The following is a 24345-nucleotide window of genomic DNA, read 5'->3' as shown; positions in this document are numbered from 1 at the left end:
ATATGCGTAATGTGTATCGCCGTGTCGTGCCGTGTGTAAATTTAATCAAGCGACGAATTGATATCGTCGATCATTAAGTATGCAAGAGAACTAATAACAATATGATTATAATAATTATTACATTATTGTTATCATTGTTGTTAAGTACCTTAAAACTTTCACAAAGAGCGCGAACCCCCAGTCCACGCGCGGCCTCCATTGTTGCGTTTTCCTACGCGAGTCGCGCGTCAATTTTCGCGAAAACAACGTGCGGGAGGTGCAAATCCACCAGAGAGAGAGAGAGAAAGAGAAAGAGACAAAAAGAAGAAGCGTGTCACGCGGGACCTGGATACTGTGAGCGAAAGCAACGGGGGACTATTAGCACACATCATCGACAGTCGGGCCGCTGCTCGTGATGCGCCGGCATTGTTGTGCGCCGGTTGAACGCTGGCAGGAGGCGTGGTTCCGCGATAATTCATTCTTGATTGCGTGTCTGATACATACGATCCGTAATTATACCGCTGTGCCATGTGCATACGCATACGGCCCGCCGTTCTCGAAATCATTCGCGGAAAATAGCGCCGCTCTCGTGTTCTCCTCTCTCCCGCTGCTCTGTTTCCGCCATTTTTTACTTTTTTTTTACCGCGATATCTGTACTTTTTTATTACAAAGTATTAATCCTATGTGACATGGATTTCGGTCGAATCAGCTGATTTTTTCATATGCTATAGCTTATTACTTGCTGAACAAAAGATGTAATAGCCTCAGAACTAAATAATGGCTGGCTGTAAATCTCTCAGTAACTATCTATTATTTTGAGCCTATTTTTTGTTCAGCAGATCATAAACAAGATATGAGAAAATCAGCTGATTTTATCGAGATTCAATTTCATCATAGATTAAAAAACCTCGTAAGTACTAAATCCTATATAAAATTAAATCTTGATAAAATCAGCTGATTTTCTCACATGTTGTAACCATAAACGAATAATATAGTTGTAACTTACAACCTGCTAAGATGGCCAACAAGAAATGTAATAGGCTCAAAGCTAAATAATAGACATAGATTTGCAGATAGTTAAACACAAAAAACTCGGGTTCTACGAATTGTTTGACTGTAACTTTTGTTTAGCAGGTCAACAGTTTTTTTTAGCAGGTCAGCAGTTTTGTTTAGCAGGTCACATAAGCTACAACATATGAGAAAATCAGCTGATTTTATCGAGATTCAATTTCATCATAGGTTAAAAAACCCCGAAGTACTAAATCCTATATAAAATTAAATCTTGATAAAATCAGCTGGTTTTCTCACATGTTGTAACCATAAACGAATATGGTTGTAACTTACAACCTGCTAAGATGGTCAACAGGAAATGTAAGGGGCTCAAAGCTAAATAATAGACAGATACTAATTTGCAGGTAGTTAAACACAAAAACCTCGGGTTCTACGAATTGTTAGACTGTAACTTTTGTTTAGCAGGTCAACAGTTTTTTTTAGCAGGCCAGCAGTTTTGTTTAGCAGGTCATAAGCTGCAACATATGAGAAAACCAACTGATTTTACCGAAATCCATTTCACACGAGATCAGTGCGGGATAGTTTGTACAACACATGTTCGATAGAAGAGACGATGAGACGGCAAGTTATGAATCTCGAATTTCGCGAGATCCGATGACGGTCCATCGGCGAAAGATAGGGGAGGCAATAGCGACGTCACGTGAGAGGAGAGACCAGGCGAGAGATGAGAGGAGAGGCGGCCCGGCCAAGGTGAAAGAGTCAGGAGAGTTATTGATGATGCACGGACACGGACACCGCCGGATACTGGATACTAACGTAACTCCCGTTTCATCCATCAAGCTAAGAGATTCGGCTTAATATCCCCCGATGACCGCGAACGTGGCTCTGCATCTCTAATTCTGTCTCGCCCCCTCCTCCCCCCTCCCTTAACACTGAGAGAACGTCGTCTCTCATCGCCTGCTCCTCTCCTTTCTCTCTTTTCGTTTGTGTTTCTCTTCTCTACTTTTTCTTACCGGACCGCCCGGTCCGGAGTCCTTGACGTGCCGAAGACGGAATTTCTATGTGGCCTAAGCGTCGAATAATTGGGTGAAATATTAGCGGGGCCCCCTAATGTCGTCGCGCTACTAAAAAGATTGCTCGCCGACTTCTCCTTTCTCTCTCTCTCATGAAAAAATATTATTAATATGCAGAGATTACGATGACACTTGGTTAAAGTATGTCGATCAATTAGACGAAGATGCTAAACACGATGACGAAACAATATCAAAATAATACGCATATGTCATATCCAAGAAAAATTTTGACAGAAATTTTCTCAATAATCTCTACATGATTTTTTCATATCTTAAAAATATATATTTAAATAAAAAATGCTCCGAAACATCTCGTGCATGATAGATCAATATTATTTATCAGTTTTCAATGTTCTAAAGGATTTTTTCGCGCCTTAAAATATATTTAAAAATATATTTAAATATTTAAAATCCAGATGAAAACAGTTGAAAAATTTGTGTTAAATTTAACAAATATCACATGTCCCAAACGGTCCACAGAAATTTTTGTGTTAATTTAACATAATACGGATATGTTAAATGATGACACGAATACTGTGTTAATATTTCAACATAAAATAAATGCAAACTTCAAGTAAACTTAAAATAAATTTTGTGTTAAATTAACATAGTTTTAATGTTAAATTTATAACTACTAAAAAAATTGTTAATTTTACATTTTATCATCCCTACTTATATTATAAAGTAAAATTAACATTTTTTTCTGTAAATTTTAACAGATAAATCTTGTCACTAATAATACCGAACATATATTTATTGTGTAAAATTAAAAATAAATACACATTGTGTTATTTTTACACTTTTTTCAGTTACTTTAACACATGAATGTGTTAAATATTTAACGCGAAAATTTTAACGGGGACCATTTTTAATAAGAAAACACAAATTTTCCAACTGTGAAGGCAACTGTATATCGTCCATATTTGGACAGATTCTCTTACGGATCTAACTTATGATCTTTTTAAAAACAAACGACACGATTATGACGTAATTTGGTTTCCTCGCCCGGTCATTTCCACCTCCCCCGAATCGCCCCCGCGCGCAAAGTTTGCGCAGCCTCAGGGGTAGGCCGAGGTCCCCGAAGAATTTCCGCCCTATAAACTTCAAATCCAATCTGCGCCGCGGTATATCAAGTGAACGCCAAACGTGTGGCCCTAGCAAAATATTGGACCTACGTATACGTATGTACGTATGTACGTATCGGCGCCGACCGCTAGACGACGATGGGCGAGCACTTTGTATGGATTTGATCGCAAACACATACACGCATATACATATAAACACACGCACGCGCGTACCATGAAATCCCCATAGGCTGTTTGGCCGTATCGGCGAGGCGGTATTATGTAGGCTTGATTGGCAACGGTAAACGTTTGCTATTGCTGTTGCAGATTTTGGTCAGCATACCCGATCACTTTACCAATCCACCTAACCCGTCTCCAAGATCCCTCGAGATCGATCAATGAGAGGAGAAATCGATCGCCGGTTAACGATACAACTCCCGTCATCGATTATTTATACAATTATGTAATAGTACACTGAGAGAATTTTCTCTTAGAATTTACCCTAAAAATCATGGTAATCATGGAAAGAATTTTATGAGAATTTCTCTGATTAATAATTATCACGATAAAAATAATAATATCTATCACAATAAAATATAAAACATGTTCGATTAATTTTATTAAACTGCATAGTAAAATTAATCGAACCTTTTACATTTTATTGTAATATTAGATATTATTATTTTTATTGTGATAAATATTAATCAGAGAAATTCTCATAAAATTCTTCCCATACCATATTGTTCCACGATTACCATGATTTTCAGGGTAAATTCTAAAAGAAAATTCTCTCTGTGTATGACAATAATCACCCTCGGTGAAAATTGTTAAATCTTTGACAGTTCTGATAATTAGATCATTTAAGTAAAAAAATCATAACATTAATAAAATTTATATGACGATATAATACTTTTTAATGTGATTTTATAATTTTATTTTTAATATAATTACATAATTTTTCATATATTTATATTTTCAATATGATTAATATAATCCGTTATTCTCTTTATCGATAGATTTCGAATAAGAAGGGAAGCGCACATTTTTACGATATTTTTGCGCATATCTCTCCTGAAATTCTCCAATTTGCGTAGGAGAGAGAGACTCGGATTAACCGACGAAAATTTATATTCCGCGCGACAGTTTCACGAATTCCCGGCAAAGTTCTCGACCGCATGGCCGTCTTTCTCCATCGGATTCTCCGATTCCGCGCCCGCGACCACGAAGACGTGAAAGGGGAACAGATGCAGCCGCGCGCGATGCGGTATTTAAGGATAATTGCGATCGGTCGAGAGGCCATATCTCCCTGCGTTGTGCGTTCCGCCGAACTACTTGAAACTTCTCGGTTAGAGATCGGGATCAGAAGAGCGGGCCACTACCGAGAGAGTATAGCTTCGCCTACACACGTAGACACACACGCTTGTAACACGGATGTATTTTTGGAGAACGAATTAAGGGCGGAAATTCAACCCTTGCAACCCTTCGCGTCACGTCGAGCGTAACGAAACTTGCCAAGTTGGTGCACGCAAGATACATGAGGGAATATGGAAATTTACTTCATCTAAAGATGAAGAGATTTTCGACACACTTACTTAGTTCAAAAATTGTCTTCTAAAATCGTAAAAATCACGGAGGAAGAGAGAAGGAAGAGAGGGAGAGAAAGGAACGAATAGATGATGATTTAACTTGGGAGGAAAAGAAAAGCAGATGGAAGATGCGAAAAATTATTAGGAGAAAGGAAAAAGAAGGCAGAAAAGTGATAAATGGAAAATGGTGGAGATAGAATAAAAAGGAGAAACATTTTAAAAAATGAAAAGAAAAAACTATATATATAAAATCTCTCCCCCCGAAAAGCGCTATTAAATCATAAAATAATTAACTCATAGGAAAACTGAGAAATATATACTTATGTTAATTACTTAATTATTCAATGTGGCTTTTCGCTACTTCGATATACCTGGATATAATTACTTTTGTAGAATAAAGGAAGAAAACGCCAAATTTGTCCGCGAGGAAGGCGCGTGTCGAAACTCGAGTCCAGGACCAGTCACGTCCAAACGAAGAAAAGATCGTTCGAGAGAGAACCGCGAAGTGAATACGTGTCCGGCGCGACAGGTTATTTCGCTAATGCAGCCGCGACGAATCCATCCGACGAAGTGCACAAGTTTACGGCGCGCGGAGAGAGAAGAAGGAAGGGAGGTGGTGCTCGGTGAAAAAAAAAAAAAATAAATAAAAACGAAGTCTACGGTATTCTCACTCTCGGTAGAATGCACCGTCGAGAAGTTCACGCCTCACAAACCGTACGGCCTCCTCCTCCTCCTCCTCCCTCTCGTGTCGGGAATAGTTCTCTCGAGAAGCGCGAATCCTTGATGATTATAACAAATTACGAGAGAGCGAGCTTGATATTTCGCACGAACGTGAAATTTAATTTTAAAAAACTAGATTGAATTATTAGTAAAATGAAAATCTCAAGAAATATAAAAACATATTTTTGCCCGCAGAATATTAACAAATCTTCTTGAGGGGAATTAAATAAATATATTTTGCACGTTTATTGGAGATTTTCAGAAAAGATATTAAAGACAAAGTTGAAGACTCTGATATATTGAGTATCCTCAAATAGAGGAAACTTATCATAGTTCATAAAAAGAGACATACAACTTTGAATAATCAATAAATCGCATTGGAAGGAAAAGAATTGACTTACCGCACTTGGTCCCCGATTAGCCGTTTCTCCTGTAAAAAGAAAAAAAAATATTTGTTAGATACAATTTACTATAATTTTCATCGACTTAATGAAAATTCAGGATATTCTCAGAGAATATCAACATAAATAAAATGTAAATTCCATTCTAACGTGTAAATAAAATCAATTAATCAATCAATGTTAATTTTTTAAATCAATAATTTTTAATTTAATTTAATTTCTTAAATTAATTTGTCTCTCAACCAATCCTTCTCTTTCCTCGATGCGAAAAAATGCCACAAACGCATACAGTCGCGCGTGTAATCGGAAGATGGTTAACGAATAAGCGGAAGTGAGGGCGGAAGAAAAAGAAGAGAAGAGTCGTAAATGGCGATGAGGAAGATGCATGTGGAAGTCGCGAGCCGGATGATGGCGTACCCGAAATTACTTAGGCGCGCGCGTTTTCAGAGGTAACCGAGGAGAAAGGACTTGTTGCGCGAGTAAGCCGCGCGGTTAAAATATCGGAAATTTAAGCATCCCTCCCCCCTTTCCCATCCCCCTTCCCTCTCTCTCCTCAACCCGCGGTAACCGATGCCGCCACCCTCGCGGTACATTTGCATTTCGTCTATTCCTTTCCTCATCTCTTCTTCTTCGTCTGCTATTTCTCTTCCTCCTCCTCCTTTTCGTCCCCGCACCGGAAATTCTCGACGTCGCCGCTGATTTCCGACCTCCGGCTGCCATGTATACGCCGATCGTCGTCCTTATTCTCGATATCAATGCGTAAGATTCTCTTACTTAATCTCCTAGAGAGCAATCTTTCTCTCGAATGCTTCTAAATGATCGTAAATTTCAGGAAATATTTCTCTCTCACACGAAAAAGATGCGTAATTATCTTTGATATACATATATTAATTATTTACTATAATATATATTACAAATTATAATTTTATATAATAATTATTATATAAATATAATATTTATAAATTATAATTATATTTATAATATAATTAGAATTATATATTACAATTATAATTATATATATACTACAATAATAATTAGTAATAACAAAATATTATATTTATAATTATATTTCATATATATAATATAATATATATTTAATGCATATTTAATATATACAATAATTACATTTAATATATGTATATATATCGATTTTCTTTAAATTTCCTTTTTCTGCTTTTCGTGCGAAATATTCTCGTATAATTGTCACTTTGCAGAATTAAGTGTGGATAAGTCATATAATTTCCGACTATGCGATTAAATTTTCTAACAAAGACACAGAGCCACAAAACGCAACGTAATCAATCGCGAGCGTAGTTTATTGCCACGATATATACATATATTTTAGCCCGTTTTCTTTCAGCCCGAATCCGGCCAAAATATATAGAGACGAATCGCATTAGTATTACCGTCATTGCGTGACATAACGCAAATTCTACATAATCATGTGCGCATCTGCATTAATTAGCGCTGGTTCGGCCTCAGTGGTATTTATTAACGTGATTGTATACGCAAAACCGATTCCTCCCGGTCATTCCCCGTGTATCGCATAATTCCTCGTCGGCCCGATATTCAATTTCCATCGAATATTTCAACGCGTCATTCTGCCCCCCGTTCCCTCTATTATCTGAATATATCGAATAAGGCATTTTCCTCCACAGGAATCCTACAAACTAAATTTCTCTCGCCATTTACGACGTATACAATATAACAATAAATACAAATATACACGATGAAAAAATAAAATCACGGAAATAAGGAGGGGGGAAAGGCCCCCTTCGCCCCCCAAATCCAAGCTTCGCGTCGAAAACGCGCCGAAAAGTCTTTCGGAACAAACGACCGCGTTTCCATTAATTAGAAGCCCATTAAATGGACCCAGTCATCCACGTTGACGTTTTAACGAGCAAAATGTCAGCCCGGTGGCGGCGCATCGATGTATTCGCGCGATGCCAATGTTTCGGGGACTTTTCTCCACTCGCGTTAATTAGTCGAAATTAGCGACGGCGCTGCTAATTGTCGTAACGATTGTCCCGAAGCGCGAAACCAATTTATTGTCTAGCCCGCGCGAGCGAAAATTGCCGGCAATATTCCCTCGGCAGATTCATTCGGTGGCGCGCCGGCAAAACAGCGTGTCGCACCCGATCGAGGGATTATATGATCGCGTTCACGCCATATTCGCGGGTACCGATACTCGCGATTCTTATTGTCCTTTTTTCCTCTACCGTGGCATTTTAATGAGAAATCGCGCCCGTTAAATGCTTGTCGCGCTCGCTCGCGTTCCGCGAGACTCCGCGAATACATCATCCCCCTGATGCATCCGCGACTTACGCGGGATGTATCCGTTTATTTTGCTTATTTCGCGGCCGGGCTTTATTAAGAGGATGATATTCTATAAGATCGTGAAAGCAAAAAAAATGCGTTATTTAAAAGAAATTATATTTTTTCTCACCTATATATGCTTTTTCTCTTATTTAAAAAAAAGCCACTTCTATTATCTTATAGAAACAATTTCATATAAATTACAATATAATTTATATAATATATTATTATATAATATATAATAATTATTATACAATATAATTATATAATATAATTATTATATAATAAAAGAAATAAAAAGGGGTGTTACAAGTGTGTATAAAAATAAAATAAAAGTAAAAGCTTTAAATATAATTAATACGAAATAAAATTAGAGTATAAAAAAAATCGTCGATTAGTCACAAAATTACGTCAAATATTTTGATCGTCAGAAAATACGAGGAATATCGAGAAAGGCAACAACGTGTTTCGTATTCTCGATGCGAATCCAAGAACGGGCGGGACGCCATCGCAAATGTACCGACCCAAACGATTTTTCTCACAAGCCTAAGACGACCCTGCGCGTGCGAGGCTACCTGCTCGGATTCCGACAAGCCCTCGGTAGGCCCAGTCCGTGCTCCAGTTGGCAAAAAGGTTCCCACGACATAGGATACGCACGGCTATCTTAGGTTGCGGTGAGGAGTGGAGGGGAGGAAGATTCGTCTCTCTATGTACGAAGGCGATACTCCACGAGAGTACAAGAAAATTCCCGGAGAGAGAGGTTGACACAAATATTTTCGTTAAGGACCCATAAACTCCGACAAGAAAACACCAAATAAATATACACGTCCGATTATGATATACACAATGATTTTCCCCCAAATCTCAAATTAGAGAGCGTGACTCTCTTTAAAAGACGATACCGCGCAAGATTATCTCTCGCGTCCGATTCTCTTCTTGTCTTATGCTCGTTCATCTGTCATTCTTCCTCTCTCTCTCGTTCTTACTTTGCAAGGAACGAGGCATGCGCGTCACCGCCTTTATTGGCAACACAAATTTTCTCTCGGCTGTTTATCTGACAGCTGATCTCTTTGTTGCGCGCGCTTCGCCCGCGGCTGGTAATGGCGAGGAAGACAGGGTCAACGACGTCAAGCACAAAACGCTGCGCGGCCCAGGACAAAGCACCTGATCCTTTCAGATTTTATTGCTGCATAAACACAGGTAGCGAGAACTCGTTTGCAGCATATTAAATTATGCAAACGCCTGTAACTGCCTCGTTTGCCTAAAATCCGAGCCCCGGCACACGCACCATTGCTATCCATCTGCCACGGTTTTGTTATGTAGCCCGCTTAAACGAAAGTGGCATTCTTCGCTAACACGTTTACGGCCCAGAGAGATGATCTTACTGCTGACGCCCCTAATAATGGACGTATAAAAGCTAACGCGACTCTTGCAAGGTCTGTACAGGTCGTGTCTGACCTCATCATTCGTGAGATATATCCGAATCTCGCTACTATGGGAAAAATGGACGCTAAACTTCTTTTCATTATCCTCGCCATTTAAACACTTTTTCTTTTATATGAATTATGTGGGTATATTAAAATTCAGTTCTATGTTTTTCAACTCAGTATTTGCCATCACTTTTATCGAGATTTGTGTGATCTATACGTTATACACATGTATACAATTTAAACTACAAGTTTACAAATTGCGACCGAAAGGTATACGAATTCTTGCATGGTCTTTGGACTTGGACGCATCAGAATACCCCAGAGCTGACTAGATCACGAGGTTGTCCACCATTCGCTATAGATCGCGGAACGGTTATCGGCATTGTGACGCTCTCCGGCGATCGTTAATCAACTGAGAGCCACTGAGAGTGCTCATTGTGGACGGGTTATTAATCAAATGAGAACTACTGCAGTCTATTGTCGACTCCTGGCGGGAGTTGGGAGAAGAGGGATACAGAAAGAAAGACGGAAAGATTGAGAAGAGAGAAAGAGAGAGAGAGCGCAAGATAAAATAGGAGAGAAATTCTAGAGAGGATAGAAGAGATTCTTCTATTCGCGTATCGACCCAAACTCAAGAGAGTACTGCGCCAAAGATAGTCCGTATTTTACCTACATGCAGAAATATATACGTATATAGTATTACATATATACAGAGTATCCATAATAATCGCTCAACTCATCGTATGCAGGTAGAGCGGGTTAAACCAAGTAGAAAAGTTTTCTATCGTTTTGCAATATCTGCAATAATTAATGAAAAATTAATTTAAAAAGGTCGGCCAATTGCGAGCACAAGAGATAGTCCAATATTACTAGGATTTTACTTTGGGATTAATAATAATCAAGTTTAATTATGTATTACATCTAGCAACTGTGTGACATTGAGATGTCTCTTCTCGTTCTGCGCATTGACCGATCTTTTTTAATTAATTTCTCATTAATTATTGCGAAGATTACAAAACGGTAGAGGACTTTCTATTCGGTTTAACCCGCTCTATTATTAATTTTTTTGTTTATATGTATATAAATAAAAAATATGGGCTAGTAAAAGCCAGGCACAGATATTAGGTGCGACAAAATTACTTTTAAATGAACCGTTTCGGTCCTAAATAAGTGTAGAGGAATTTAAAAATAATTTTATTGCACAAACCTAATATCTGGCTCTCACTAGCCCTTGTATACATATATTAGAGTCTTTTCGATTTATTATTTAAAAAACAGTATTACATTATATATCCTAGATTTCGAGAGAGTCAGATCTCTACACTCTTACTTGAGCGAAGTTTCTATCCTGAATATACAATATATATAGAAGATAAAAATTATTATCGCACAATCTTCGCGCATCTCTCCTTGACGATAGAAATTTAGACGTACGAGATTTAGATCCTACGGGAGATCCGGGAGAATCAAAGAGCAAAATCAGTCGGGCGCCCCGCTGTTAGAAATGCCGATGAAGACGTCGACGGGCACCTGGAGATTTCCAGAATGCTCGTAAAACGGCATCAACGCCAACGCTCCCGTTTCGTTTCGCGCGCGCGCACCTCCTCATTCCCGCTCTTTCTACAACAATGACGGATAACGAGAGGCTCTTCTCCCGTGACAGTGTGAATTCACACGTCTCGTGTGATCCAGATGCATGCGAGAACGCGCTCACGGGTGAAAAAGAAAGAAAAAGGAGAGAGAAAAAAAAGACAAAACTTCCTCGTGCTTCATCGAAAAAACACACATCTCGTTCCCACGTTTCTATCGTTACGCGTCTATCTTTTTGAGAGATATAATAATATAATGGCGAGAATCGCGGATAAGAATCCGCGCGCAACCTCTTCTGCGAGGAGAGAGAGAGAGAGAGAGAGAGAGAGAGAGAGAGAGAGAGAGAGAGAGAGACCGATAAATAATTTTTGCCGAAACAGGGATACGATACGTTGGAAAGGCGGCGGAATTAGTCGAGAAAAAAAAGAAGCTTTGCCCGGACGCTTCGGAAAATTTCTTAATGCGCGAGCAGACGCTCGGGCTCAGGCGAGGAGCGCAAAACAGGCAGGGCTTCGCACCCCCGAGGATTATTCCGTGTAATTAAGTCGACGGAACTTTTCTCAGGGCTTTCAAGGCCTGAATCTGAAAAGAGGGCGAGAAACGAAACGAAACGAAAGAGGGAACGCGCGAAGGACGAAAGGAGGGCAGAAATGATGACGAGGACGAGGACGAGGACGACGACGGCGACGGCGACGGCGACGGCGGGTCGGAAGAGGTGGAGATATAGGCGGACGAGGAGCTGCCGCGGGAAACGGAGGCCGACGGAGGAGAGGCGAGGAAATGGAGGCGGTAATTAAGAGAGTTAGTTGCCGGTCTCCCAATTAGGAGCCAGTAGGAGCCAACTCCGCTACCGCGACGCCTGCCTTCTCTCTGCCCTGCAGCTAACTCCACCTAAAGACTGCCCGTTCCCCAGATGCTACCGGGTGTATAAATGCGAAGATCGATGTTCCGCGTCATAGATGGCCGAGAGCCGCCGGCTACCGGCAATCTCGCTCATTCCATGTCCTTAGAATTTCTATATATAATATTATTATTTATATAATATATAATATTTATATTTATATTGTTATATATATATATAAATATTATATACAATATTATAATATAGATTATATGCACACAGTTGAAAAATTTGTGTTAAATTTAACAAATATCACATGTCCACCGAAATTTTTGTGTTAATTTAACATAATACGGATATGTTAAATGATGACACGAATATTGTGTTAATATTTTAACATAAAATAAATGCAAACTTCAAGATAAACTTAAAATAAATTTTGTGTTAAATTAACATAGTTTTAATGTAAAAATTAACTAAAAAAATTGTTAATTTTACATTTTATCATCCCCACTTATATTATAAAGTAAAATTAACATTTTTTTTCTGTAAATTTTAACAGATAAATCTTGTCACTAATAATATCGAACATATTTATTGTGTAAAATTAAAAGTAAATACACATTGTGTTATTTTTATACTTTTTTTCAGTTATTTTAATAATTTAACATTTGAGTTCAATTAACACAACAGCAATATGTTAATTTAACACATGAATGTGTTAAATATTTAACACAAAAATTTTAACGAGGACCGTTTTTAACAAGAAAACACAAATTTTCCAACTGTACATATATATGAAATATATAAAATATAATATATGAAATATTATATATTATAATGATAGTAAAGAAAAATGTATGCAATTTATATAATATATAATATATATATATATTTTTTTTTGTATATAAATATTACATATATTATACTGGGTGTCCCAGATTTACTGTACCATCCGTTAATGGGAAATTCCTGAGGTTATTTGGAGACGATTTTTCCTCAGCGAAAATGTCGAGACACCAATAATTTTCGAGTTATGAGCGATTGAAAATAAAGGTTTTTTCGCAAACTAAGCCTTGTGGAAATAAAATATTATATTATAAATGTTTATTACTAATTCGACCTGACTGGCCAGTACAAAAAGTTTGATAAAACGACGTTTCGGCCCTTGGGTACGGGCCCTTTTCAAGATATTACTGCAAACACATACAAATAACAAAACGAATGTAAATCAGATTAAAACAATGTGGAAATAAATAATATATAATAATATAAAATATTATATATAAAATATTAACAAAACTGCATTTCTTAGTTAATTTCTAGATAAAGTTTACTTTAATAGAATTTTAATTTAAGGCTTACTTATTGTTAATTACAAAAACACATGACAAAAATTAGGAATATGCAATTTTTGCTGAGAAAAAATCGTCTCCAAATAATCTCAGGAATCTCCCATTAATCCGGTATATTATACATATACTATATATTATAATATATTAAATATTATATATTATAATAACAGTGAATTTTTATCAAACTTGTGCAAATTCGTTAAAAAGACAATTTCCTCTCGGGACAATTTTTCTCGAAATAAATAGCATCAAGAGTTGCAAATTTTGCAGTACTTCATCCACAATCTTCCTCCAATTTTCCTTTAGTAAAAGCTATTATTCCAACAAATTGGACGCAGACGATGAAGGGAATCGCTGCCACCCCGAATCTTTGTCCCATCGCGTCGTGTTACGTCTGATTCTTTCTGGCAAAAAAGGTGTGTAATTGTGTAACAAGCGGAGATCGCGCTCCCCAGACTGCGCGATAAGAATTCAAATACGAGACGGAAGTGGAAGAGGAAGAATCCGTGGGGTAAAGTAAAACGTCGAAGGGTCGAAAGGGTTGTCCGCTTTCAATTTAATCAAACTGTCGTGATTCAGTGAGTCGACGGACAAATCACTGCCTTTAAGACGATCGATTAAGAATTATATGCTTGCAGCTCGTAAAAAAGCTAAAAAAAAACCAAATAAACTGATTATTTTATTTATATTTATATTATAATATTATATTTATATTATAATTATATTGTTATATTTTATAAAAAAATATACATTTCTCTCTCTCTCTTTCTTTCATCTTTAAAAATAATAGTATCTTTTGCATTTTCGGGTAGATCTCGTCAAAATATTTACTGATAACCAATTTCTATATAAATTATTCATGTATAAATGACTACAATCGATTAAAAATTATACTTGCAGCTTGAAAAAAGCCAAGAAACAGATTGTTATATATACTTCATTCTTTATTTAATATATTATGATTATATGGTTATATTTTATTAAAAAATCCTCTCTCTCTTAGTTTTTAAAAATAAAGTTTCTTTTGCATTTTCATGCAGATCTCGTCGATGGCCGATCTGTATATAAATTATTCATGCGTCAACGGCTACAGTAGCGAAAATGGCGTCGTTTGTAGATAGGAAAGACGACGACGGGAGAGCGATGGTGCCGAGATATCGGCGCGCCTTGACACGTGGCGGAGACGACACGCGGCCAGATATAGCGGAAGAGGAGTCGCGCATCGCGCGGCATCGCGGTGCTTACCAATCGAAGAGTTGAAAAGGTATATCGACAGATCGTACGCGCGCTCGGGAAGCTGTACGTTACACCAGAACGCTTTTCACACACAGCGCGACGCTTGTCACCCTTCCTCGACGAGGAATATGTGCGGAGTCTCTCCTCCTCCTCCCCCTCCTCTCCTCTCTTCGACCCCTCAACAGGTTGCGCGTTTCTCGCGAGATGAGATAACGCGTCGACGTTGCATACGTCGATATACGACACGACCTCGTGTGATCCCGGAATTCGACGATATCGCAGCGATAATGACGACGGACGGTTTGTATTTCTTGTAACATCGATCTCGGCGTGAAAACTAGAGAGCTTTGATTTAATTCTTTTTTCTTCCCCCCATAAAATGTGTGATTGATTAAGAATTTTGCTTATGGCTTGTGAAAAAAGCCAAGATTGTTATATTTTATTTTTTATTTATATTTATAATTATACACACAGAGAGAATTTTCTCTTAGAATTTATCCTGAAATCATGCGGTAATCATGAGACAATATGGTATGGAAAGAATTTTATGAGAATTTCTCTGATTAATATTTATCACAATAAAAATAATAATATCTATCAGAATAAAATATAAAATATGTTTGATTAATTTTACTATGCAGTTTAGTGAAATTAATCAAACATATTTTATATATTTTATTGTGATAGATATTATTTTTATTGTGATAAATATTAATCAGAGAAATTCTTATAAAATTCTTTCCATACCATATTGTCCCACGATCGCCATTATTTTCAGGGTAAATTTTAAGAGAAAATTCTCTCAGTGTATTGTTATATTTCAATTTAGAAAAGTTATATTTCCTTCTCTATTTTATTTATTTTTTTTAATAAAGTTTCTTTTTTTGCATTTTTATGTAGATCTCATCGAAATATAATATTTACCTCGGTCTCTTCAAGTAGCTAACAAAAAATCACAAAATTTTTATACTACTGAATCGTTTATTGTTGTGATACTTTTCAAACTGATAAAGAAGACAGATGTCTTGTTTTCTCATATATAAAATAAAAAAACATAATTAAAATAATTAAATAAATAAAATAATTATAAAGTAAGTATAAACAAAAATGAATAAAAATATATAAGAAAGCACACAATAATTAGTAGTGCATTTAAAACATGAGAGTAATGCGATTTTTGCGTTAAATATTCAAAGATAATAAGAAGCAGGACGAGAGTGCGTCATAAGCATATGAGCAAGCTCTCGAGGGTAATGCGTCATCTATATAGGCGCGAGCCAACTCTTCCGCGCTGCTTCCTCTCCCTCCTTGTCCTGAGGTTTCCGTTTCGCCGTCGGAGTCGTGCGGGTCAGGAGAAAACTCCCTCCTTCCCTGATCGGATGACAGGAGGGTCTCGAGGAACTCCTCCAGGCACAAGGACCGTGAACACCTGGTCGTTGAGCACAACGGGGAATATAAGGTCGGGGGAGGGTAAGGGAGGGTCGGCGCGGTGGTTCGAGAGGTGACCTCGGTGGCGCGGGGTGGAGCGGCGCGGAAGGGTAGCGGCGGGATATTACCATGACAAAAGTTCCCCCCGTCGCGGGTTCCTGCCCGGGGTACCCAGGTGCGTGGGACCGAAATTCGGGGGTCCGGTAGCCGGTAGAAAAGGGCGGTACGAATCACCCCCGCCGCGAGCCAATATATATCCCTCGTCTCATCCGCTCTCTCCGGTCCGCAGAATCTCTCATGGCGGAAGGAGGGCGAAATTAACGCATGCCACGCGGAGGTAAGGTCTTCGTACTCGGAATCTTTCCCGCGTAAGACGAGATCCTCTTAGGAATTTGGCGTGCAATTAGAAAAACGATTAAGGTCGATTTAGAGGAGTTTGGTGTAGAGTAATCTATTCTTTTAATTTTCTTATTCGCTATAAGGAACGATACTCTAGCTCGCTGATGTGGCTGAGTTACTTCGGCGCAGAACTAAGGAAAAAAAAAGAAACAGAATCGGTAGACGAAGAGGAAATATAAAAATCCCAATTCCTGCTCGCGACATATATCCAGCGTATCCGTTTAAGTCGCGTTCTCAGCGTGCCCTCACACCTCTGTGGTCTCTCCTCTCTCTCGCAGAGAGCGTTCTTCGGGAGATTCAGTCCGTGACGAGGTACACATAGACGGCGGACGCGAAGAAACGCGTCTGAGAGATGAGAGAAGCGAAGGGCGGCGAGTCAAGATGCCGAGAGACTCGGGAGGATACAGCATACCTACTCGCGACGAGGCTTTGCGTAAGCAGGTGTGACGATGCGTGGACACGCGTCTACCAGGAAAAGGTCGACCCCCCGGCACCGAAGAAGGATACTACCCGCCACCCGCGGGACCCAGGTGTGCTTTATTGCGGATTTCGTCTCGTGGGCGGGAGAGCCTTTCTTCTTCCGCTTTCTACGACTAACGTACGTGCGATAACACGATTCACGGACAACGAAAGAGTTCATGATAACGATGACCCTTGCTTATTGTTAGCGGAAACAGCGTTCACAATAAACGCGATGCACGACTCTCATCACAAGAAGCTTAATTAGGATACAGGATGTAAAAACATATATGGAACACACCGTTAGATTCTCTGGCCAATTTGGAGACGATTTCTTCTCAACGAAAGTGTCGAGGAAGATCATCATTTTTCCATGTTCCCAATTTTTGCCATTATATGTATCTTTCTAAGTCTTAAATTAAAGTTCTATTGAAATAAACTCTATCTGAAATTAACTGAAAAATGTAGTTTTGTTAACATTTTAACTCTACAAAATTTTAGTTTGCAAGAAGCCCCTCTTTTTCAATTTATATAACTTGAAAATTATTAGTGTCTTGACATTTCCACTGAGGAAAAATCGTCTCCAAATTGGCCAGAGAATTTAATAGTGTGCTCCATATATGTTTTCTTCAATTACGCCCTATAATAAAATATATAAAAATTACTAATACTTATATACATAATATATAGCAGATAATATAAAAAATATATATTATATAATATATATATAATAATTATATATAATAAATTACATAAAAAATTATATAAAATAAAATAAATAAATATATAATAAATTCTTTTCTAGAAAAAAAAAAATCTCTCTCTCTCTCAACGCACAATTTTTAATTCGAAATATTATCTCTGCGATGTAGACATTGATCTTCACTTGTATTAATTAATAGTAGATAGGCGCTCTCTCTTTCCTTCTCGAGACTGAGTCGACGAAAACGGCTAATCTCCTCGAGTCTTTCTTCGACGGACTCGCGCGAGTGACACGCGTGTCTGGCCAGGAAGCGAAGCGGAGCGGAGCGCGCACGGTTTCAGGTGGAGAGCGGCGGCCGCAGAGCGCCGGGAGCACCCAAAGTACGATACAAAAGGGTATTTATTTTGGGTTATTGACATCGCCAAATATTACACGAGCCGGCATTGTGTGCGCACACGGGTCCTTGATATTAGCATAGCGTGGATGGAGCCGGTGCCCGGCCACATTGTTGGTGAACGTGTATATCGGTACGGCCCTGGGGCGAATGTCGCTCATTGTGTGGGTCGTGCACCCTCCCCCACTCTCTCTCTCTTTCTCTCTCCATACCCCGACGTTCCGTTACCACTGGGGTGGCTACCCCGCGGCCAGGAGGTAAGTTGGGAATGTCGAAAAACAGTTCGGTCCGCGAGATTCTGATCGAAGAAAATTCGTTGCTTCTTCTTTTCCCTCGAATGACAGATGATGCAATGTTTCAAATTTTTGTTCGATTAAAAAAAATCTAGATCTAAATAAATATAAGTTTGCCGAAATGTAGATTTTAACCCAAAATTGATCAGATTGATGACTATAATAATTAACAGAGACGATCATTAACAGCTACGTGAAATATCTGAAAACGCGCGCGGACACGATGGTGTCACCGTGACGTCTTATCTCGCTAGAAACGAGAGTCGCTAGTTATCATCGGGCAACGTTATACAACCGATATCGTCGCGACATAGCCGAAGCGATTAATCTTAGCTGCAGCCAGGACGACGCGGAGGTTCTGCAACCCCGTCAGGGTAATGATCCGTGGTACGCGTGATAACCCGCCGCTCTTGCGTGTCCTGCAGGGCTATCCCTCTATGGCCCCGTAACGTCCATCCAACGTATCGATGACCCGGAAATTCCAGCCGGAATGTAACATGTCTATCTATCTCTCTCGTGGATATTCAACGCGGAAGAAATATTTTTTAGCGCCGCGCACCAAGATCTTACGAGATTTTATTCGCGGAGAACGCTCTCTTTCTTTTATTTTTTTTAACTTTTTCAGAGAAAAATTGTCTCCAAATACAAGACGCGCTAGAGACCCGGATTTAGAGAAAATTGATCGATTGTTTCGCAGGATTTGGTATTGAGAACCAGTCGCGTCATACACGATGATCCGGTACTCGAGCCGGCCAACTGGTTTGGCGAGTATTGAAATAGACTGCCCTCTTACAAACACGAACGGGAGCTGCCACTTTAAAATATAATGATCTACTGGGTGTGTTTGGCAGAACAATTTTTTATAATTTTTAAATCCGCAAAAATTTATATTTCGAACAAAATGTCTTTCTTAAAGTACTTTAAACGTCAAATAAAATCAATAAAAAGTCAAGTTTGTATGACTTATATACATGTTTTTAATTTTAATTTAATCATATTATTTTTTTTCCTAATTTCTCTCCACACAATCTTACCCAAATTACCCCAATTATTTTTAAAAATCTGCCGCCATTCTTTCACAATAAATGACTTTAACGCAATTTTTAGCTAGAATTCGACTACTTGCGAGGCGCGCAAAATTCGCGAAATTTGATTTAACGGAGCACCCCGTATACGACGTCGTGAGAGCGCAGCCGGTCACGTCCCGGCCGCGTGAAATCAATGTTTCATAAGCACAGTTAACAGAACCGACCGCCATGTATACCGTGACCAATGTACATCTTGATTTAGTAGATCCGGTGGACGCGTTTAGGTAGTCTCGTTTGGTCGTTGAAGGTAGGCTTAGGGTGAATACGTTTGGTCGCCCGGTTGCTTCTCCTCTGCTCTGCGAGCTGTCTCGTTAGCAGCAGCCAGACATGAACGAGCGAACCGTGTCAGAACGGGAGGAGGGAGGACGGCCGGGGGGAGGGAGGGAGGGAGGGAGGGATTACAAGAGGGAGGATGTCTAATAAAGCAATTCCGTTATGGTGCTCGGCGTAATATGAGAAGCTATCCGCCCTCGTTGAATGCGAGATTTTTGTGCGGTTACCTGTCCGCTCTACCCCGAAGAAGATACAGAAACGAAGCGGAGGAGCGAGCGGGGAGGAACAATGTACGTCCGAAGAATATTCGCGTATGTTTAATAAGGTACCACACATAGTTTCTAAAGAAACTTTCAAATCGAAACCTAGATCCTGCATTAAAGCATGAAAGGGATGTTTTTTCGATTGTAGCAATTTTTTTTTTAATTCGCCTATTATTATACGTAATTTGATTAACTGACATTTCTGTATCAATATAATATATATGTATGTATGAATTAATATGTAGATATACAGGGTATAACTAAAAAAAAGCATATATGGAGCACACCATTAAATTCTCTGGTTAATTTGGAGACGATTTTTCCTCAGCAAAAATGTTGAGGGAGGTCATCATTTTTTGCCATCATGTAGCTTTCTAAGCCTTAAATTAAAATTATATTAAAATAAACTCTACCTGAAATTAATTAAAAAATATAGTTTTATTAATATTTTAACTCTATAAAGTTTAGTTTGCAAGAAGCCCTTCTTTTTCAATCAATTATAAACTTGAAAAATTATTGGTGCCTCGACATTTTCTGAGAATAAAATCGTCTCCAAATTGACCAGAGAATTTGATGGTGTTCTCTATATGTTTTTTCAATTACATCCTATATTATGTGTATATATAATATGTACATAAGATATTATATATTTGTATAAATATTTTTTTAGAGAGAGAGAGGGGGGGGGGAGGAGGAGGAAAGAAATGTCAATTCTTGACTATAAAGGGACGCGAATTATAAACTTCAATTTAATATTTCCTCGCGATTTCTCGAATCCGGTTTCTGCGTCGTCCGAGTAAGGTCCACCAGAATGATGACCTATATAGCTTCATCAAATACGCGACTATTCGTGAGGACGAACGATGATATCCGCACGCCTCGGGACTCTCAACTAGCGAATTAGGGAGATTTACGAGGCTGGAACGTGACCGCGCTACGTCTGACTCGAATAGACTGTATCCACTTTTCGACTTGAGCCTATGTAAGCCTTGTTATGACTCTCCCCATCATCAGTCGATGGAATCACAAGACGAGCATTTCGACGGATGTGGACGGTCTTTCATACGAGATAAAAACAGCTGTCATATACCTTTATTATTTAAACATTCTTTCATCAATAATAATCGAAATAAATTAGAAAATCCAAATAATCCAAATGAAATTATTGAAGAAAAGAAATAAAGAAAGTTAGCAGTTTCTAGTGGGAGGAGAGTTGCGGGGAGATTTCTCACGGAGTTCGGGGAATCGCGCTACTCGACCGGAAGCCGATGTGCCGCCGCGAGACTCCGTCTCGTACAGAAAGCCCCATTCCAATCTCTCACGGCGTATAAGCGCCGCGGGAGTCCGCAACAGGATTCTCTAGTTTACACACCGACGGTGCGCGGCGCACGCACACGAGTACACACGTGCGTTGCTTATAAATCATTAGCGGGGCGAGCGATTAGTCCTTGCGAAGGGGTGGGCAGAGGGGACGAACGTCGCTCTCGCGGCGCTGGCGGCGCAGCAGCAGAAGAAGAAGAGGGATGGGGGGAGGGTGGAAATGATTATTGCCGCGGCACACATAGGTCGGTTAGGGGGAAAATTATTAGTAGCTCCTGATTGGAGCTACTTCCCTTCTCGTCCAAGGGGGTTCTAATGTACTAACGAGTGCCTCCATATCGACCGAACCATCCGGAAAGATTTACCGCGATCCACCACCCTCCTCGATATGTATGTGTACCCATCCACGTTTACATGATGCGTGGACGTCGGGATTTTCACGAGTAAGAGACATTATGTGAAGACGATTATCTCTCGATCCTACTTCAAAAAAGGAGAGATTTACTCTGAGAAATAACTTTGAAAGGAGTGCCATTCAATAAAAATTATCAGTTTGATATCGTTAAGAGGGGGCGGATGCGGTTGAAATTGATTAATTTCAAAATTTATTTTATTTTGTAAGGAAAGAGTAGGTAATAGTTTCTCCCGAGTATGCTGAGCTATATAAAATATATAATATTTTAATATATCGAATATCTCAAAAAATGTTTAGCATAGAAAAAATGGTGTCAATAATCGAAATAATCGGATCACTAAGTCAATTGTTGTCATTTTTTAATCTGTTCAAAGATAAATTATTAATCGTTCAGTTTAAAGAAATAATAATTTTATCAAAAGGTACGAATAATTAAAATCGCTAAAAAAAATTGACTTTACTCAAAATTCAGAAATAGCTACTCGATACAAAGCATCGAATAAAACGTAGTCAAATGCACGAGAAAACCATTTTAAAAAATTACTCGGATATGTTAATTCAATGTTGATAAAAAGGAACGTAAAAATAAATAATTTTGTCGTATAATACCTCGTAGCTGCGCTCGCCCTTCTATATGCCATTGTTGTTATAATTAATATATCATTATTAAGCATTATTTAACAATGTAATTTGTATTCATAATTATTGCATACACGTGCACAGTCGTGTGTTACAAATAAACCCAATTTAAGTTGTTCTTTCAATAAGTTTATACGCCTAATAATAATCGAAGCTTAAAATAGTTGTTTAAACGCAATAATGATGTATTAAATCCATGACAAACACACACACACACACACGAAATATATAATATACGTTCTAAATTTATCCCTGAATTTATCTGACTGTACGGATTATCATTATCATCCCCCGTAGTCTGCCTCGCAAACGTTTCGCTATGCCACTCGTGCTGAACGACGCCGCGCGACATAATCAAATTATTTACACTATACATCCCCGACGCGCGCGATCCATCGGCGGGAAAATAAAATTTCGTCACGGATATGTCATGAATATTCCTGATCGCCAGATCGTTCGGCGTCGAGGGTCGATAGTTGCATCCCTCCCTTCTTCCGCGTTCGAAAATCCCTCCCTCTCTGTCTCTCTCGGAGATGATGTTCTAACTATCCCACAGAGACGAGGCATTAGGGGGCACCGGGACGCGCGCGCGACCAACCCCCCTTCCTTTATTCCCCTCCCCCCAGCCCCCCAACACGGTGGATCGTCCTCGCGAGGGTGGTCTCGCTCGGTCCGCTCGGTTTCTCCGTCTCCGTCTCTCGCCGATCAGACACAATATGCCACGCTCAGTTCTCCTAGCATATGCTCCGCTCGTCCCTATACGCATACGGCTAATCCGATTTATCATGTACGCGCCGCGTGTGCGAGTATCGAGATTTTATCGCCCGGCGCCGATATCGGCGGCGGCGCCGCGGCAAGGGTGGATTAAGTCCGGACCCCCGTCGTCGTCGCAAGAGGGTCGCCGCGAATTAACGGACTTGTTCCGCGCGACGTATTTGCTCTCTATATGTATATGATACTGGCAGATAACGCGACGCGAACTCTAGAAGCAAGATCGGCGAAATTAATTCGCTCGGGCGACTTTGCACAGAGATGAAAGATCTCTCTTTCTCTTTCTCTCTCTCTCTCTGTCTCTCTCTTCCTCTTTTGCTTCCGCTAATTAATAAACCGGAAAGCAATTAGTAAATTTAAACTTTGGTTACTTCATCAAGAACTTGATGGATGTAACTTTTAATCTTTTTTTCTTCTTCTTTTGCACTGAGATGTAAAACTCCTCCAACCGACAATCTCATCTCGTATTCAAGGCTTTAACCGCTTGACCGAATTATAAATAAATCCCGTGTCGCGCAGCCGTATATTAGCGAATGAAAAGGCAGTGCGCACAATACGACGATATTCATGTGATTATTAAATTATAACCAGTTGTCGCGCGGATCATCGTACGGAAAAGTGGTCCTACGGGCAATTCAATGACGTTCCAGGAGCGATACTAACCCTCTACACCAAGCCGCTACCCCAAAGCACGGCCGCAGATTCACTTAGCACCAGTTAACACGAAGAGAAAGAGAGAGAGATACTCCCTTTCTCTTTCTCTACGAACTATTTATTTTCTCCTCCTCGGTCCCTCTCGTTCTCACATGAAACGTACTTTACGTCACCACGTGGCTTACCCGACCCTAAACTCGAGAAGAAGGGACACACCCCCCTGTCACCGATTCACGCCCCACCGTGTGCGTGTACATTGTCATATATGGCCATTGTGTAATCGCAAAGTCCCTTTCAATCTTCGAACTGTTCCACGACCGACGATCACCCGCAAATTAAACCTAAATCGTTTACGTCTTCCTTCGTACCATCAAGAAGAAACTTAAAAAAACTCGGAAAAGAAGGAAGAGGGTCAATAAGAATGGATTTGGTCCCCATAGAATTTTCAAAAAACAATTTCTTTGTATTGTGATTATTAAAAATGTCAAAAGTAATCATTAGGTAAAAAAAAGCTCGAGCCATAAGGCTAAAATTAATTATTAGTGTCTAGTACCTATATATAATATAAAACTCAAAAAAAAAAAAAAAAAAAAAAAAAAGAAAGAGGGTCAATAAGAATGTATTTGGCTCCCATAGAATTTTCA

At 39.2% G+C, this 24345-nt stretch overlaps 1 protein-coding gene across 1 annotated transcript in view; it reads right to left on the bottom strand.

Moving 5' to 3' along the window:
- Positions 1 to 24345, bottom strand: part of LOC145932903 (uncharacterized) — a 144137-nt gene that overhangs the window by 59086 nt on the left and 60706 nt on the right. The window contains exon 5 of the mRNA XM_083032130.1: positions 5835 to 5863. Coding sequence (XP_082888256.1) covers positions 5835 to 5863 — 29 coding nt within the window. The remainder of the gene's footprint in view (positions 1 to 5834; positions 5864 to 24345) is intronic.

The sequence above is a fragment of the Prenolepis imparis genome, unplaced genomic scaffold (genome assembly GCF_030444845.1).
Source record: "Prenolepis imparis isolate NDT839.2.m4 unplaced genomic scaffold, iyPreImpa1.0 SCAF_2, whole genome shotgun sequence".
In the NCBI taxonomy this organism is placed as follows: Eukaryota; Metazoa; Arthropoda; class Insecta; order Hymenoptera; family Formicidae; genus Prenolepis; species Prenolepis imparis.
This window is presented reverse-complemented; position numbering and strand designations above follow the sequence as displayed.